At 41.6% G+C, this 19,887-nt stretch overlaps 1 protein-coding gene across 2 annotated transcripts in view; it reads left to right on the top strand.

Moving 5' to 3' along the window:
- Positions 1-1,140: 1,140 nt before the first annotated feature.
- Positions 1,141-19,887, top strand: part of LOC139557651 (receptor-type tyrosine-protein phosphatase gamma-like) — a 335,846-nt gene continuing 317,099 nt past the window's right edge. For both annotated transcript variants that reach the window (XM_071372734.1, XM_071372725.1), the window contains exon 1: positions 1,141-1,679. In XM_071372734.1, the coding sequence (XP_071228835.1) occupies positions 1,592-1,679 (88 nt within the window). In that variant the 5' untranslated portion in view covers positions 1,141-1,591. The remainder of the gene's footprint in view (positions 1,680-19,887) is intronic.

The following is a 19,887-nucleotide window of genomic DNA, read 5'->3' as shown; positions in this document are numbered from 1 at the left end:
AATCAGTGGCGGGTTGTCACTTTCTTATTGTTCGAAGTGCAGATTGCCCCTTTAAACTGTTGGCTATTGGGTTGGGGGTTGATGGGTTGGCGCCCCCCCTTGGGTTGTGCCGTGGCGGAGATCTTTGTGGGCTATACTCGGCCTTGTCTCAGGATGGTAAGTTGGTGGTTGAAGATATCCCTCTAGCGGAGTGGGGGCTTTGCTTAGGCAAGGTGGGTGGGGTTATATCCTGCCTGTTTGGCCCTGTCCGGGGGTATCATTGTATGGGGCCGCAGTGTCTCCTGACCCCTCCTGTCTCAGCCTCCAGTATTTATGCTGCAGTAGTTTATGTGTCGGGGGGCTAGGGTCAGTCTGTTATATCTGGAGTATTTCTCCTGTCTTATCCGGTGTCCTGTGTGAATTTAAGTATGCTCTCTCTAATTCTCTCTTTCTTTCTTTCTTTCTTTCTCTCGGAGGACATGAGCCCTAGGACCATGCCTCAGGACTACCTGGCATGATGACTCCTTGCTGTTCCCAGTCCACCTGGCCGTGCTGCTGCTCCAACTGTTCTGCCTGCGGCTACGGAACCCTGACCTGTTCACCGGACGTGCTACCTGTCCCAGACCTGCTGTTTTCAACTCTCTAGAGACAGCAGGAGCGGTAAAGATACTCTCAATGATTGGCTATGAAAAGCCAACTGACATTTACTCCTCAGGTGCTGACTTGTTGCACCCTCGACAACTACTGTGATTATTATTATTTGACCATGCTGGTCATTTATGAACATTTGAACATCTTGGCCATGTTCTGTTATAATCTCCACCCGGCACAGCCAGAAGAGGACTGGCCACCCCTCAGAACCTGGTTCCTCTCTAGGTTTCTTCCTAGGTTCTGGCCTTTCTAGGGAGTTTTTCCAAGCCCCCGTGCTTCTACACCTGCATTGCTTGCTGTTTGGGGTTTTAGGCTGGGTTTTTGTACAGCATTTTGATATATCAGCTGATGTAAGAAGGGCTATATAAATAAATTTGATTTGATTTTGATTTGATATAGCTGAATAGTAAGCTAATACCCGGCGCTAGGATCCGGAGGAGTGAGCTCTGCATCTCTCGCGCTCCCTCTCCCCCATCTCTCTCCCCTCCTCTCCTCGCCTTTTCTTCCAAGCCTGTTTTAAAGTCTCTGCCAGACTTCGATTCACACGCTACTTCCTGGATGGAGGAATGGAAAGCTTCCAGTGCCGCTCCAACTATTCCCTCTCTGTTTTCGCCAGCAGAACCGTTGCAGCTCTCCGATGCATGGACTAGCCTACTGCCACTAGCGTCTTCTGCTCCTATCCCCTCGATTCTTGTTGAATGAACTGATTCAAGCTCGAAAGCTATATCTCTCCTAACTGACATGTTTTTCTTTGGGAGTATCAAGAAGCTGTTTGGAAGGAGGTTTTGAGAAGTCAAGACTGTTTTCTGGACGTTCCAGACAGCACTGAATATAATTCCACTGAACAGTCACTAGCCTACATTTAGCAGCATTTGCGCTGTTTTTACGCAGCGGACATTAATTATTTGATCAGACGGATAACTCAACAGTTGCCCTTTTTGCTCTCAATGTTCATTTTGTCATGCGGAGGCTACTGCAATCGTGTTGCTGGTGGATCTTGTCTCTGATCTTGTCTGCCTTCGTTCTCTTTTGGGCCGACTGTCATCCTGGTAAGTTTTTCGAAGTCGAACCTCTGTTTTCCAGGCTTGGTGATGACTTGAAAAGCCGTGGAGTAGTTCTAGGGAACATTAGTGCAATATGACTAAACTCAGCTCATACACGAGTGGCATATTAAGGACCTGTAATGTTGACGTGTTCAGTCTATAACATAATGCTGTGCAAATTTGTTCCATGCGCCTTTTTCATAATTAGAATACACATTCAATCAGACACTAACCACGGTCAACTATATTATTTGGGATTATTGAAATGTACATTTCTGACGCCAAATGATTTGCTTTTCCATGGCTATTTTTTCGTGAATCTATTATATCTCCATTAGGTTACAGTCATTCTAAGGTGGTGAAACTCCCTTCCACTTTATCTCCATCAACTCGCGACGCGCATTTATCACCAGGAAAGATCATGATAAGAATTAGTGTAACCAATATAGACTATTCTGTTCCAACAACTATCTGAAATGTATATACAATACTCAGAAATAGACTTGATAATTGACAGCGGATCGCCCATGCAACGAAACCGTTATCTCCCAACCGTGAGGCACACAGATCAGAAAAGACAAATCAACGGCGCTGCAAACATGTAGATTTATCTTTGTATGAGTCTATCTCACATTCCAAATGAGTTTAACTACAAGGTTATGGATTAACATATAAAGCAGATAAAACAATAATCGTTAGCGGGCAAGCAACAACAGGTATTTGACACCCAACTACCCTCATTTGCGGTCCAGTTGACCTCGATACAGAATTGTTTTATAACATATTATAGGTTTAGGCTACATCCTTGAGTCTTGGAACAATGTTCCTATTCTGACTTGCCTAAAAGAAAACGAGAGAGTAACGATGACTACCCGAATCAATGGAAATCTTGCTCGGGGAGAGCTTCGTCATTTGGAATGCTAAATAGAAACATTCCTATAAATACTTGTCGATATTTGACTATGCTCGGACTAATAAAGGTCCTTGGGATTTGCGAATATAGGCTATAACATACCCGCACGGACGCTTAGATGATTCGCACCGCTGTCCCTATGGTTTCTTTGTAGAATTTGTATTTGGGTGACCTTGACTGAGTGGCACGCGAGTTTCCTCAAGCTTTTTGAATTTGATCTGATGACTGCACGTCCAAGAAATGTATTTGTGCCTGCTTGACAGTCCCTTCAGGGGAAGGCGCTCCTATGGACGCTCCTGGCATCTTCAACACAGATTATTTTGTTTTATCATACGCATATATATAAATCCAATATGTGAGATTTTTTTTTTGTAGAATGAAATGATCACAACTTTGAATGAGATTAATTATACATTACGTCTTGTTCTGCTATATAGGCTTATTTGCAAGCCAAGAGACTAATTTTAATTCCCATGTAACCTTGATATGTAATTCAATTATTTTACATGGGATCCAATGTCTCTGAAGAGAGACGACGTAATATCTACAGGGAAAGTATGAAGTGCATTGCAAAGCATAATGGTAATTTACATGCTGGAAATACATTGTGTGTGTGTGTCACATTTTATCTCTCTCTCTCGCTCTGTGTTGGTGATGATTCATTTACCATATTTTCTCTAACTCTAAAATATGAAAATATATATATTACTGTGCTGTGTGCTCTTTGCAAATCCAAAACCAAGTCTAGTCCGTCACCCCTGGTCTCTACCGTTTTGGATTTTGTGAAACAAAACTTAGCCTACTTTACTGAGGAATCCACACTTCATACTTGATTTCTAACTTCTTCTGACATTCCATCATAAAAGCTGAAGGAAACATGGGGATGGATCCTTGTTAACCATTCTGATTCCTTTCATTTTGACTCGTCTCCCTTCTCACATTACATCTGATCACTAATCTAGAGGGAAATCAACCAGAGGGACGGGGGATCAGTCAGAAGTGGGGGTCAAACTGCAAAGAAGAAGGATGGAGGGACAGAGGGAGGGATGGATGTGGTACACACCCCTCCATTTTTCCCCTAAATGGTACTAGATAAGGGTTATTTGGCTTGTAACCATAGCAGAACCCTTTTTGGTGTTATATAGAACTCTTTTTGAAGGTTCAATAAAGAATCATGCTCATAAGGTTCTAAATGGAACCTGTATGGTGCTATAAAGAACCCTTTCCTATGGTTATATTAAGAACCATTAAAAAAAGTTATATTTGGCACCAAAAAAGGACTCCGCTATGGTTACAACCCTCTTTGGGGCTATATAGAAGCTTTGTTTATGGTTCTTTGTAGAACCTTTATGGTGAATGGTTCTATAAATAGTGTTTCTCAATCTGAAAGGTTCTTTGTAGATCCTTTCGAAGAACCATACAGTTTTACATTTTTTTACTGTGGTTAGCCTTGTTATATTGTTAAAATTCCATAGGTGTTATTATTGTGTTAATTGACAAATTGAATGAAGTGAGCTACCTTTGGAACAGCTGGGGGTCCCTGAGAACCACTGACTGATTGAGTCAACTGTTTTCAATTGAAACAAGGCCATACATGAGTCTTTCACAAGACACCATTACTGGCCATAGTCATATGCTGAACAAAAATATAAACACAACACGAAAAGGGTTGGTCCCATGTTTCATGAGCTGAAATAAAAGATAACAGACATTTCCATACGCACAAAACAATTATTTAGCTCAAATTGTGTGCACAAATTTGCTTACATCCCTGTTAGTGAACATTTTATCCTTTGCCAAGATAATCCTTCCACCTGACAGGTGTGGAATATCAAGAAGCTGATTAAACAGCATGATTGTTACACAGGTACACCTTGTGCTGGGTACTATAAAATGTGCAGTTTTATCACTCAACACAATGGTACAATTGCACGCTCCCTCAAGTTTTGAGGGAACGTGCAATTGGCATGTTGACTGCACAAATGTCCACCAGAGCTGTTGCCAGATAACTGAATGTTCATTTCTCTACCATAAGCCACCTCCAAAATTGTTTTAGAGAATTTGGCAGTACATCCAACCACGTGTAACCATGCCAGCCGAGGACCTCCACATCCGGCTTCTTCACCTGTGGGATCGTCTGAGCCCGGCCACCTGGACAGCTGATGAAACTGAGTAGTTTTTCTGTCTGTAATAAAGTTATTTTGTGGGGAAAAACTCATTCTGATTGGCTGGGCCAGGCTCCCCAGTGAGTGGGCCTGGCTCCTAAGTTGGCGGGCCCAGGCCCACCCATAGCTGTGCCCCTGCCCAGTCATGTGAAATCCATAGATTAAGGCCTCATGAATTTATTTAAATTGACTGATTTCCTTATATGAACTGTAACTCAGTTCAAATTTGTTGAAATTGTTGTGTTTATATTTTTGTTCAGTATATATAACATGCAATGGCATAACACAACACATTAGATCAACTGGAATGACACGGTTGCACAAAAGAGCTGTGAGCAAAGCACACCCCAAAATATTCATAAGAACCACCACCTCCACTACATTTTAAAATATCGGTAAAAGAGCAAAGAACCCTTTTGTGAACTGTAAATAAGCATTGAAGAGCTCAAAGGGTTCTTTGAGTCATTATGGTTCACATAGAACCCTCACCCTTCCCAAAGAATCCTTCAGGAATACATTTTTTTTTAGTGTGTAGCTCAGCAGTAGTGCCAGAATTCAGAACAGGAGGAGGATGGAGTTGCATTAGAGGAGTGATGAATGCTTGAGGAACAGGACATTGTCACAGAAGGGCAAATACACGCCCCAAGGACTGGGACTGTCTCTCTCTCTCTTTCGCTCTCTGCTGGTGTGCAGTGTGTCGAACATCAAGGTGTCAGCCTGCTGTATGCAACATTAGGGGTTGGGTGGGACGGGTAGCGAAAAGCTGACTTTTATCGCTTCTGTATGTGTTGCTGGAAGCCGTTGTTTGACAAAAGTGAAAGTTTTTAGTTATGACTATAAGTGATAGTAAGAGAGTGAAAGAGAATGCCAGTTCAAGGATAAAATATGTTATATTTCATCACCAATATTTTCTGTTTTGTATAGTTCAACTAGTTTAACTAGTTTATTGGACTGTAATAGTTTATTACAAACTGTGAACTTTACCCCCTGAGCATTAAACATGCTTTAACTGTTCACAATACTCACACTCACATCTCCTTCAATGTCATGTCAATAGGTGGCAGGTAGCCTAGCGCTTAAGAGCGTTGGGCCAGTAACTGAAAGGTCGCTGATTCGATTCCCGGAGTCAACTAGGTGAAAAATATGATGTGCCCTTGAGCAAGGAACATAACCCCAATTGCTCCTGTAAATCGCTCTGGGTAAGCGTGTCTGCTAAATGACTAAAATGTAAAATTACTTCTGTAATCTCGGTTAACCCAGAACTAAAGTCTTGCATAATTGGATAGCTGCTTGATTAAGTTCTGGGTCCATACATGTTAAGAGAAGAGATGCTAGAACGAGGAACGGAACCGTAACGAAGAGCTTCCCCCTTTCTCTTTGCAAGGTATGGGCAAGTATATGGACCAAATGCCCCCCCCCCCCCCCCCCCTTCCGAAATTCGAAAACCTGTTTTGTCTTTAATAACCGCTGCTCATTGTCCTGCTCATCTCATTCAGTCCTGGCAGATTATTCGGTTAATGTGCAGAATCTGTCCGGGAGGGATGACGTCTTCCACCAATACAGCCTAACACTGTAGACGGAGACGGACAACATAGCAACTCTATTATTCTTGTCAATATTCTGTGAAAGAGGCTTCTGCACTCTTCAGTTTCCCGTAAGGGCCAGTTTGCCGACTGTGCAGTGGGGCCGCACAAACATCTGTTTGGGATATAAAAAGTGCTGAATATCACTGCGGGGTGTCTCCTGCCATAGGGCACCGGCTCCAGCCTCCAGTCCCCAGCTTGGGTGTGAGTGTACTACTGAGTCTAGCCACAGCCAGGCTAGTAATGAAAGACAGAACACATTGCCCTGTCACTCAGTTCTCCACCATTCAGCCCAAGGATACTAAAAGTAAAGATGGAGGGGGAGAAAGAGATCAGTTTGGCCTTCGATCAGTCCCCTTGTCTGTGAAATGAATGTATGTAGTTCACAGAACAAGCTGAACAGAACAGTCATTGTAATCTTATGAGAAGCTCCTGAGCCAGCACATCTTTTCATTTTCCTCTCCTTTTTTATTTATTTATCTTCCCTTCATTGTCATCTGGGGAGAGTGCAATTGTTTGAATCTGATAGAATGAAATAATGTGTTTATTATCCATTCTGAGCCGGGAGCGCCTTCAATTTCAAGTCGCAGTGTGCGATAGTAGGCTAAAGGTTGACATTTAGGGAGGATTGGATATGCTTTTGGCCTCAGTAACAACATTATCATTATCATTATCATCATCATCATCTCTCCCAGCACTGGCTATTATCTGCCTCTCGCACAGGCCGGAGCAGCTCTAATGTCCGCCAGGTCACTTTATCAGTCACTGGGCCTGTCATCGTCGCCAAGCTCCCCCTAATAGATTGATTAAAAGATATGGGGGGAAGCAGACAGTTAACTGCGTGGGACGCTGTCATGTTGCAGTTGCTTAGTGATTTTCTGCAGGGTTCTTGATGAAAGTGTGGTTTGTGGAGAGAGATGCTGAACTGTACGACCACACACTACAATGTGTTGTGTATTGTAGTTATCTGAATTAGCTTTCTGTTAGTCATGCTGTTCATTTACAGCATTAGGGCAATTAATAATGCTGATAATACTATTAATTAATATTTTCACAATAATAGTAATAATAATGATACTTTGACTAAAACATAAGAAGAAGATTTAAAATCTGTGTTTAGAGTTATCATCAGCATTTCTGCTCAGTTAGCCATTCCATTTTTTTTCTGTCGCTCATCAGTTTTTCGCCTCATACTCTGAAACCCAGGAAGCTACTGGGAAACACGGTCTGTGCTGGGACGATTCCGGGCTGCCTTCCCTATTTCTTGCCATAGCGCTTGGGCTTAATGACCTGCTGAATATAAAAGCTGCTTCAGTCAACAGTGGGCTTCGGCGTCGCCTTTTCTATTGTTCCAGCTCATTGTTTTAATCAAGTCTTCACTGGATTATTTTCAATGGGAAGTGGTGGGAGTTTCCCATAATTATTTTCAAGTTTAAGGATTATTTACCGGTCTGCCCTTTGCTTCTTTAAAACTGCTCTTTCTGCTTTCCCTCTTTCTCCTTCTGCTTCACTCCCTTTTAGTGGGTTGGTCTGATTGGTTCCAGTGCGCTCCGGTTCAGTTAATGTGTTTCCTGCCCAGCTCTTTCTCTCTGTGAGAAGCACATCTCACGCTGTTAGATGCAGGTGGTCCATTAACCCTCATCATGCATTGAAGTAGACACTTTTTCAATCACATGTCTTGTGTAACAGTATAACTTTAGTCCGTCCCCTCGCGCGAACCAGGGACCATCTGCACACATCAACAACAGTCACCCATGAAGCATCGTTACCCATCGCTCCACAAAAGCCGCGGCCCTTGCAGAGCAACCACTACTTCAAGGTCTCAGAGCAAGTGACGTCACCGATTGAAAGGCTATTAGCGCGCACCACCGCTAACTAGCTAGCCATTTCACATCCGTTACACTCACCCCCCCTTTCGACCTCCTCCTTTTCCGCAGCAACCAGTGATCCGGGTCAACAGCATCAATGTAACAGTTTAACGTCCCCTCGCCCCGACCCGGGCGCGAACCAGGGACCCTCTGCACACATCAACAACAGTCACCCACGAAGCATCGTTACCCATCGCTCCACAAAAGACACGGCCCTTGCAGAGGAAGGGGAACCACTACTTCAAGGTCTCAGAGCAAGTGACGTCACCGATTGAAAGGCTATTAGCGCGCACCACGCTAACTAGCTAGCCATTTCACATCCGTTACACTTGCTAACTAAGGCTTAATTTGATGTGCACACTGTAAAAAAAAACACCTACAAATTTTGTTGTTTCAATAATTATTATTAAGTAACTGGTTCAACAACTATTTATTTGTTTACTCAACTTTTTAATCAAAGTGTTACCTGAACCTAAAATTTTTAGTTGACCCAAACTTAGCTCCAACATGAGAAAATGTATGCAACAATTCAGTCAACTTAAAATGATGTGTTTGCTCACTATGTCTCATACATATGTACTAATTCAACTAGAAATTATTATTTTGGTTAAAAAAAGTCTGTGGAACTATATTGACCAAAAATAAAACGCAGCAATTTCAAGTTACAGTTCATATAAGTGTCACGCCCTGACCTTAGAGAGCCGTTTTTTTTCTCTATTTGGTTAGGTCAGGGTGTGATGTGGGGTGGGCATTCTATGCTTTGTTTTCTATGTTTCTTTATTTCTATGTTTTGGCCGGGTATGGTTCTCAATCAGGGACAGCTGTCTATCGTTGGGAATCATACTTAGGTAGCCCTTTTTCCCTCCTTTCAGTGTGGGTAGTTGACTTGTGTTAGTGGCACTTAGCCCTCGTAAGCTTCACGGTTGTTTATTTTGTTTCTTGTTTTGTTGGCGTCATTCCATAATAAAGGAAAATGTACGTTCACCACGCTGCACTTTGGTCTCCTTCCGACGACAGCGGTGACAATAAGGAAATCAGGCAATTGAAATAAATTCATTAGGCACTAATCTATGGATTTCAGATGACTGGGCAGGGGCACAGCCATGGATGGGCCTGGGAGTTCATAGGCCTGCAAACTTAGGAGCCAGGCCCACTCACTGGGGAGCCTGGCTCAGCCAATCAGAATGAGTTTTTCCCCACAAAAGGGCTTTATTACAGACATGATTAGTCCTCAGTTTCATCAGCTGTCCGTGTGGCTGATCTTAGACAATCCCGCAGATGAACAAGCCAGATTTGGAGTTCCTGGGCTGGCGTGGTTACACGTGGTTGTGAGGCCGGTTGGATGTACTGCCAAATTCTCTAAAACAATGTTGGAGGGGGCTTATGGTAGAGAAATTAACATTCAATTCTCTGGCAACAGCTCTGTTGGACATTCTTGCAGTCAGCATGCCAATTGCACGCTCCCTCAACTTGACAAATGTGTGGCATTGTGACACAACTGCTCATTTTAAAGTGGCCTTTTGTTGTCCCCAGCAGAAGGTGCACCTGTGTAATGATCATGCTGTTTAATCAGCTTCTTGATAGCCAAACCTGTCAAGTTTAGGGATTATCTTGACAAAGGAAAAATGCTCACTAACAGGGATGTTAACACATTTGTGCTCATAATTTGATAGAAATAAACTTTTTGTGCTTATGGAAAATTTCTGTTATCTTTTAATTAAGCTCATAAAACATGGGACCAACACTTTATATGTTGCGTTTATGTTTTTGTTCAGTATAGTTACACACACAGTGCTTTAAACATACAATGTTTTCATCTTACACATGTTGACATACTGTACATGCTTAGGTTGTGCATGTTCATTTATACAGTAATTATTATTCAACATGTGAGATTTGAACTCGCAATCTCTTGATTAATGGCATTCCAATCTTCCTGCTATGCCACCATGTCTGTGTCAATTAGCATTTAATCTGACTATTCAATGATTTTCATTTACTTATTTAAGCAATTTTAGGTTCAGTTGTCTAATGTTGGTGGGGCATATTACTCTGTTTTTAATGTTACTTCTTAATCACTATGATAGATAAAATAGTTTTTCTTGGGTTTACTATTAACAGACCTTAGATTTACTTTGAAGTGCAAAGTGTGGAAATACATGGGAATTCAGTTATTGGCACAGCCATGGTGGCGTAGCAGGAAGATTGAAATGCTGTGAACCAAGAGGTTGTGAGTTCAAATCCCAGATGAGAACATGTTGAATACTAATTACTGTATAATAAACATGCACAATTTAATCATGTATGGGTCTGAAGCACTGCTTCTCAGTGTAATAGGCATCAATACAGATCCTGAGCTGTATCACAACTGGCTGTGATCGGGAGTCCCTTATGTCGGTGCGCAATTGGCACAGTGTCGTTCAGGTAAGGGAAGGGTTTGGCTGGAGTAGGCCGTCATTGTAAAAGAAGAATTTGTTTTTAACTGACTTGCCTAGTTAAATATAAAAAATGTCAACGTGTGTCAACTATGTAAGTTAAAAGCACTGTGTGTTTGTGTAACCTGTTCCACAGACTTTTTTTAGATAGATGCCAACAATAATTTCTAGTTGAATGAACATAGAGACAAATTGAGCAAACACATGATTTCTGCCTACGTTTTGGGCCAGTTACTTAATAATACTTGGTTGAAACAAAGTTTTTTTAAATGTAATTTTTACAGTGCATGGAATATACTGCCTGCAATGCTTTAATAGAATTGCCATGTACTGTTTCCCATGGATTGTAATACATGGATTAGTAACAATGGTCAAAATATTTTCCTCACAGTGGTTGATGGAGACAAAGAGCAATGCATACATTATGGAAAGTTAATTGCAAGAGTTAATTCCGCACATGTCAAGTAACGATTAAGACTTTGCTGTACATAATGATCTTTCATTCAAAGTACGCTATCCCTGTTTACCAGAGAGGCAGATTAGAGGTTTATAAAAGGCAAGTCACGGCTTTTCCAATGTCCTTTAGGAGCAGCTGAATGTTGGGCTGCAATAGAGTTGACGGCAACCTGCAAAGTAACCTCTCTCTCAGCGGTACTATCACAGACTATCTCAGGTGAAACAGCAGGGATGGGATAGAAACAGGAGGCCAGAGGGCGTAACATGAACGGGATAAAGACCAGAGGATGTACCACTGACAGGCAATACACTCCCCCTCCCATTCTCCCAAACCTTTCCACTACTTTCCACAGGCCTGGGATCTAAATGAAAAGGACAGCCCATTTCACCAGTGATGCCTGCTGTGAGAGGGAGAGAGGAGGGGGAGGTGGTAAGACAGAGAGAGGGGTAAACTCTCACCCCCTCTGTGGCTGTAACGCTGCCTGCCTGCCAGGCTGCCAGACCCCGGAGCATGAGGAGCAGTGTGGTGCCAGGGGAGGATTTCATCTCAGTGGATTGGTCAGTGTTAAAACGCCCAGGACTGACAGGCTGTCGGGTGAGGAGGCAGACAAGACTAACTGACACAGGAGCCAAACAAACACCAGCAGGAGGGGGAAGGAAAATAAAGTGAGCCTGTCACACACTCAAATGAGTAGTCTGTCCTGAGATGGCGAAGGCTAGTTATCTGTTTATTCTCACATATTTCGTTGTTGTTGCTGGATAGATGAAAAGTGGGGTTTTATCACAAAAAATGGAATGGAAGAGCTTAGTTGGAGCTCTTTTAGTTGTTTGCCCAGTGATAGATTTTCTGTCTTTACGGTTGCTATGACAAAAATCCACACACGTTACAGCTCTTATGTTCTCTATCAAGCCATTTGCTTGAGTGCAGACAATCCATTGAAACATTGATTTGTGTCTTCAAATATCTAATAGACTTTTCAGCCTTTTTGAACACTGAAAGTCACCCTTCACTCCGTTTCTCTTAACTGTTTTTGTGATCAAGAGTAGTTTGACATTGAAAGTGTTAAGCGATTAAACTTTCTTCTCAGATTTTTAGTAGACATACACTACCTTATAACATAACATAATATAACATCATATAACATAATATAACGTAATATAACATAACATCATATAACATAGCATAATATAACATAACATCATATAATATAACATAATATAATGTAATATAACATAACATCATATAACATATCATAATATCACAACATAATGTAACATTACATAATATAACACTGTTTTAGTCCTCTGAAAACTATCCCCCATTGGAGTTCTCAGGCTCAACCTTGTTCTCCCTCTCTTTTGCTCTCCTTTTCTCTCTCTGTCTCTACCTCTCTCTCTGGTCACAATTAGCATGGCTCTGTAGCCATGTAGGAGACATTAATAACACATTAAAGCAGCTCAAGCCAGTGCCCATGGACGTAAATGCCATTTTTTTCTGTGAGGTTGTCTAGTGATCTTCCTTGGCCGCTCCTCTAGCAACCATGGAATGCTAAGTACAGACGTCAAAAGGACACACACACAAACACACAGGTCTGAGTGCTCAATGCAGTGTGGTATAAGCAATGGGATAAATTAATGCATTAAACAAGTTAATAATTAAGATTCAGCATGAGCCTCAATGGCAGCATCAATATGCAAACTGCTGAGGACACTTAAGGATATCATTTTGAATTATGATCATCTCTCTGGGATTCTAATGACTAAATGAATACCTTTTGTTTGGCTACCGTACAGTGTGACTCATTATAGCACATTTGAGCTGAACCACTAGAGGGGGTGTTTTATATTGGGGAGGTTTTGTTTTACTTGTTTAACTTTTATTTTAGAAGGAGTTTGAGGGTGGAGTAAGTCTGAAGTTGTTTATACGAAGCTCAGTCAGTTTCCCAATGTGCTTACTTTGGATTATCACTGGCATTATTTCACAGTGTTTGTTTGGTCACTCAATCAGACCCTGGTGGGAGAGTGCTAAAATTCATCCATCACTGTTCCCCTTTCGCAGTCCCCCTCGCCTCCTGGCATGCCTGCCTGCCTCTCTTAAAAACATTTTTCTTTTCACCCCCTTCATCGATTCTGGACACTTTTATTCGCTTGCACCGGCAATTCCAAAACAAAGTCAAGGCTCTCACTACAATCTTCCAGCCACTCATGATTTGTACCCCCATCAAATATTTACAAAGAGAGTACAAACCTGCTGTGAGGCTAGACTCTTTTGGGAAAGCTTTAGGAACTTAACTTTAGCCTTTCTCCATTACTCACTGTGTGTCTGCGGTGCCAGGCTGTAATGCAGTTAAAACAGCTAATACTTAGCTTTTGCCCGAATAGAGTAGAATACATTTCAAGTTGCACGTTTTATTGTCAAGTGCACAAGTACAGTGAAATGCCTCTCTTGCAAGCACTTTCCCAACAATACAGTAATCAATATCAGTAGTACTATAAAAAAGTAAAGTAGAACAAAAACACACAAGAAATAGAAATAAGAAGAACACAAGAAAGTAAGCCACACTACCGGTCAAAAGTTTTAGAAAACCTACTCATTCAAGGGTTTTCTTTATTTTGACTATTCTACATTGTAGAATAATAGTGAAGACATCAAAACTATGATGTAACACATATGGAATCATGTAGTAACCAAAAAAGTGTTAAACAAATCAAAATGTATTTAATATTTGAGATTCTTCAAATAGCCACCCTTTGCTTTGATGACAGCTTTGCACACTCTTGGCATTCTCTCAACCAGCTTCACCTGGAATGCTTTTCCAACAGTCTTGAAAGAGGTCCCACATATGCTGAGCACTTGTTAGCTGCTTTTCCTTCACTCTGTGGTCCGACTCATCCCAAACCATCTCAATTTGTTTGAGGTCCGGGGATTGTTGGAGGCCAGGTCATCTGATGCAGCACTCCATCACTCTCCTTCTTGGTAAAATCGCCTTTACACAGCCTGGAGGTGTGTTGGGTCATTGTCCTGTTAAAAAACAAATGTTAGTCCCACTAAGCCCAAACCAGATGGGATGGCGTATCGCTGCAGAATGCTGTGGTAGCCATGCTGGTTAAGTGTGCCTTGAATTCAAAATAAATTACAGACAGTGTCTCCAGCAAAGCACCCGCACACCATAACACCTCCTCCTCCATGCTTTACGGTGGGAAATACACATGCAGAGATAATCTGTTCACACATACCGCTTCTCACAAAGACACAGCGGTTGGAACCAAAAATCTCCAATTTGGACTCATCAGAGCTGTGCCTGTTACTTGAACTCTGTGAAGCATTGATTTGGGGCTGGTAACTCTAATGAACTTATCCTCTGCAGCAGAGGTAACTCTCGGTCTTACAGCCAGTTTCATCATTGCGCTTGATGGTTTTTGCATCTGCACTTGAAGAAACTTTCAAACTTCTTGAAATTTTCCGTAATGACTGACCTTCATGTCTTAAAGTAATGATGGACTGTCGTTTCTCTTTGCTTATTTGAGCTGTTCTTGTCATAATATGGACTTGGTCTTTTACCAAATAGGGCTATCTTCTGTATACCCCCTACCTTGTCACAACACAACTGATTGGCTCAAACGCTTTAAGAAGGAAAGAAATTCCACAAATTAACTTTTAAGAAGGCACACCTGTTAATTGAAATGCATTCCAGGTGACTAACTCATGAAGCTGGTTGAGAGAATGCCAAGAGGGTGCAAAGCTGTCATCAAGGCAAAGGGTGGCTACTTGAATAATCTGAAATATTAATATATTTTGATTTGTTTAAGACTTTTTTGGTTACTACAAGATTCCATATGTGTTATTTCATAGTTTTGATGTCTTCAGTATTATTCTACAATGTAAAATAGTACAAATAAAGAGAGAGCCTTGAATCAGTAGGTGTTTTTAAACTTTTGACCGGGCAGTGTATATACAGGGCCAGTTCCAAGAGTCAGGGCCAAAACCATATTTACAATGTGAAATAGAATATACTAGAGGCTACTGGTGAACTTGAATAATGTTTTCATAATATTTCATTCCTACTGCTATTGCGGACCAAATCAGAATAATTGTTTCCTTTTGTTGCCCCACTTTATTCTCATAGGTGTTGCATTTCAGTATGCACATAAGGGTTGATAAACTGTGTAATGTGGCCTATTACCGGAGAATATAGTCACAGAGATGTGGCATGCCATTTTCACAGTCCTAATGCATTAATGTTGCACTGGGGTGACTGAGAGGCCTGGGCTGGGCTGGTTACAGCCTTGATACCCACTCCAAAAAAACTATGTAGAGGAAATTAAAAAAGAGAGAATATCACCACATGCCAAGAAGTGTTGTGTCATACAGTCAGCGGTGGGCCTGAGAGTAGAGAACAGTACATAGCCCTCCTCATTAAATTCTCGCAGTGGCGTTGGTTTTTACACTTTAATGCTTGGGAGACGCTGGCTTCCTCCTCTGAGAAATGGGGACATGGGCTGTGGCGTCGGCTGCACAACCTAATTTGTCTTACTTCTGGGGAGGCTGTTTAAACTACAATGCCCTCTCTCGTTGCCCATCTCTCCCCCCCTTTCCCTCTCTTTCTCTCTCTGGCCACTCTCATTTATGCACTCAAGTAATGCATGCAGAGCACCACCAGTTACCCAATGCTGAATCTGCAATGAAAAAGTGTGATGGTCAATGTTACACCACAGTCGTTTGTCATGGCTATAGTGAAAGTCAGCCAGATTAATCCATCACAGATCATTATAGCACAAACAGCCCCAACTACCCATTGTGAGTACTGGATGTACAGAACTTCTCACATCAAGAGAAACACGGCTGGATGGGTCTCTGGGGTGTGTCATGACACATCATTCACAACATCCCTCTCTGTCAATCAAAGTATGAGAGGACCGTTCCCAGAGACCACTTCAACCTTTAAAGTATGCATCACCTTAAAGGTGCAAAATGCAGAAATCGCTCCGCCATTTCCTGGTTGCTTAAATTTGAATAGTTTGCCTAATTTGAGTTTGTGACAAAACAAGTCATCATTGTGTATAGAATCATTGTACCATCTAAACCGCTGTGAAATATATTTTTCATTACCAAAATCTTTCATTTTCAGCTATTTGAAGCTGGCGTACAAAACCCGAAAATAAACAACGCAAAAACTAAACTTAAGAACGGGAAGCATATAAATAGCGCACATAGAACAGACCTACCACTTCTTAAACTTGCTTTCAATGAGAATGACAGATCTATAACTAACATTTCTATGCGAATTTGGTCGGGTTGCCCAAAAAGTTACATTTTGCAGCTTTAAGCGATCGATGCGGCTCATGTCTTTTATTAATAATCTCATACAATTCACTGGCTGGAATTCAGAAGTGGGATTTGAGAGTCAGAGGAGTGTTCTGCTTGTTAAAGTCCTTTTCTTAAGATCACGCTTGGGAATGAGAGGGAGACAATGAAAAAAGGAGGGGAAGGAGGGGAGAGAGAAATGCTTTACTTCTTCCTCAGAGCAGCAGAGCAGCACGAGGAGAGGTAGTGTTTAATGGGAACCCCATGGATTCTTTTGACATGCCACCTTTGGGTAATAAATGTGTTTGTTTTTTCAATAGAAACTTCCACTTCCCTTTCCTTGCGCCAAGCTTTAATTATCTGGCAATTTGAATACGGTGGCCTTTTCCTCTGACACGGCAGCGTTTCTGTGTAGTCATTCACCCCCACCATCAGCACCTGGTGTAGTCCACCACTATCATCAGCATTCCTGTGCTTACACAGTGGAAGTTCATATTACTGAAAAATATAGATTTAAAAAATATACACTACCGTTCAAAAGTTTGGGGGTCACTTAGAAATGTCCATTAAAATAAAATCAGATTGATCAGAAATACAGTGTAGACATTGTTAATGTTGTAAATTACTATTGTAGCTGGAAACGGCTGATTCTTTTTTGGAATATCTACATATGCAACCATCACTCCTGTGTTCCAATGGCACGTTGTGTTAGCTAATCCAAGTTTATCATTTTAAAAGGCTAATTGATCATTAGAAAACCCTTTTGCAATTATGTTAGCACAGCTGAAAACTGTTGTTCTGATTAAAGAAGCAATAAAACTGGCATTCTTTAGACTAGTTGAGTATCTGGAGTTTCAGCATTTGTGGGTTCATTTAAAGGCTCAAAACGGCCAGAAACAAATAACTTTCTTCTGAAACTCGTCAGTCTATTCTTGGTCTGAGAAATGAAGGCTATTCCATGCGAGAAATTGCCAAGAAAGTAAAGATCTTGTACAACGCTGTGTACTACAAAAGGGTTTTCTATTGATCAATTAGCCATTTAAAATGATAAACTTTGATTAGCTAACACAACGTGCCATTGGAACACAGGAGTGATGGTTGCTGATAATGGGCCTCTGTACGCCTATGTAGATATTCCATTAAAAAATCTGCCGTTTTTAGCTACAATAGTCATTTACAACATCAACAGAGTCTACACTGTATTTCTAATCAATTTGATGTTATTTTAATGGACAAAAAAATTGGCTTTTCTTTCAAAAACAAGGACATTTCTAAGTGACCCCAAACTTTTGAATGGTAGTGTGTGTGTGTGTGTGTATGTATGTATGTATGTATGTATGTATGTATGTATGTATGTATGTATGTATGTATGTATGTATGTATGTATATATATATATATATATATATATATATATATATATATATATATATATATATGTTTTGCAATTATGTGCTAAAATATGTTTAATTTGCTAGAGGTGAAAGGTATCAGTACTACCCTCTAACTTGTAGTTAGAGTAGTAGTAGTAGGGTGTTAAAATGACAACCGCCTACGGACTCCAAACCCCTCAGCTCAGCAGCTTGTTGGGACACTGTCACAGGAGATTAGCCACAGAAAGAGAGGTATGGATGGGTGGAGAAGAAAATATAGAAAAATGGCTTTACCTGACTCGGAGAAAAAACTATGCTGGCTTTCTGCTCAACTAGAGGCCGAAGCTCACCGGCGGCATGTTTTATTTTTTCAATCAGTCCTCACTCCCTAGTGTGGATATTAAAAACAATCAGTGTTGCAAAGAGTGGAGATTAAGCCCAAACACTGGCGGGGTGTTTTCAGATAAAAATCAATTCTAAGGTAGATCTTCTTTTTCATTTCTTCTTAACTTGACAAGAGATTGCCTCTCTGGTTGGCCTGATGACAGTTCACTCCAGATGGATGGACACGGAGTTGAAGATGTGTGTTCTTATCTGCTGCTACTACTGCTTCTGTCATCCCGTCTCTCTTGACCCCTTATGTTCTGGACTCACTGGGTGGTGGGTGCTGTATCTTGTGGTGTCACTCCTCTGGTCTCATTCAAGTCTCTTGTTGTCTGATATTTCTATGTCCAATAGCATTGCATGTTATGACCTCTGGTAACAGCTGAAGAACAAAATGTACTCTTAAAATGTAATGTGTTTACTCTAATCATATTTTTGCTCAAAGTCACCCTGATGCGTTTTATATTAATATCTATCTATTGCACCATCTACAATGTATCTCGTTCATCATGATCACAGAGCGAATGTGACACTCTACCCTCTCTGATTGGCTCCGCTGCTTAACTGGAGGTGTTTGGCTCCTCAGTCCAGATGTTAAACAGATGGGCCTCACTAACATTACCCCTGGGGCTCACAGGTTTCCACTCATGCTCTCTTTCCTTCTATCCCTCCTGGTCACTTACAGTTGAAGTCAGAAGTTTACATACACCTTAGCCAAATACATTTAAACTCAGTTTTTCACAATTCCTGACATTTAATCCTAGTAAACATTCCCTGTCTTAGGTCAGTTAGGATCACCACTTTACTTTAAGAATGTGAAATGTCAGAATAATAGTAGAGAGAATGATTTATTTCAGCTTTTATTTCTTTCATCACATTCCCAGTGGGTCAGAAGTTTACATATGTGGCCGATGTGAAATGGCTAGCTAGTTAGCGGTGGTGCTTGCTAATAGTGTTTCAATCGGTGACGTCACTCGCTCTGAGACCTGAAGTAGTTGTTCCCCTTGCTCTGCAAGGGCCGCGGATTTTGTGGCGCGATGGGTAACGATGATTCGTGAGTGACCGTGGTTGATGTGTTCAGAGGGTTCCTGGTTCGAGCCCAGGTTGGGGCGAGGAACGGAAGTTATACTGTTACATTGATGCTGTTGCTGCGGAAAAGGAGGAGGTCAAAAGGTGGGTGAGTGTAGCCGATGTGAAATGGCTAGCTAGTTAGTGGTGGTGCGCGCTAATAGTGTTTCAATTGGTGACGTCACTCGCTCTGAGACCTACAAGTAGTTGTTCCCCTTGCTCTGCAAGGGGCGCGATGGGTAACGATGCTTCGTGAGTGACTGTGGTTGATGTGTGCAGAGGGTCCCTGGTTCGAGCCCAGGTTGGGGCGAGGAGAGGGATGGAAGCTATACTGTTACACATACACTCAATTTGTATTTGGTAGCATTGCCTTTAAATTGTTTAACTTGGGTCAAACGTTTCGGGTAGCTTTCCACAAGCTTCCCACAATAAGTTCCGGGATTCTTCCGATGGCATTGAGGACTACACCACATCAGTCACTGGCTTTATCAATAAGTGCATCAAGGACGTCGTCCCCACAGTGACTGTACGTACATACCCCACCCAGAAGCCATGGATTACAGGCAACATTCGCACTGAGCTAAAGGGTAGAGCTGCTGCTTTCAAATTGCGGGACTCTAACCCGGAAGCTTATAAGAAATCCTGCTATGCCCTCCGATGAACCAT

This window comes from Salvelinus alpinus, chromosome 2, assembly GCF_045679555.1.
Source record: "Salvelinus alpinus chromosome 2, SLU_Salpinus.1, whole genome shotgun sequence".
Lineage (NCBI taxonomy): Eukaryota > Metazoa > Chordata > Actinopteri > Salmoniformes > Salmonidae > Salvelinus > Salvelinus alpinus.
This window is presented reverse-complemented; position numbering and strand designations above follow the sequence as displayed.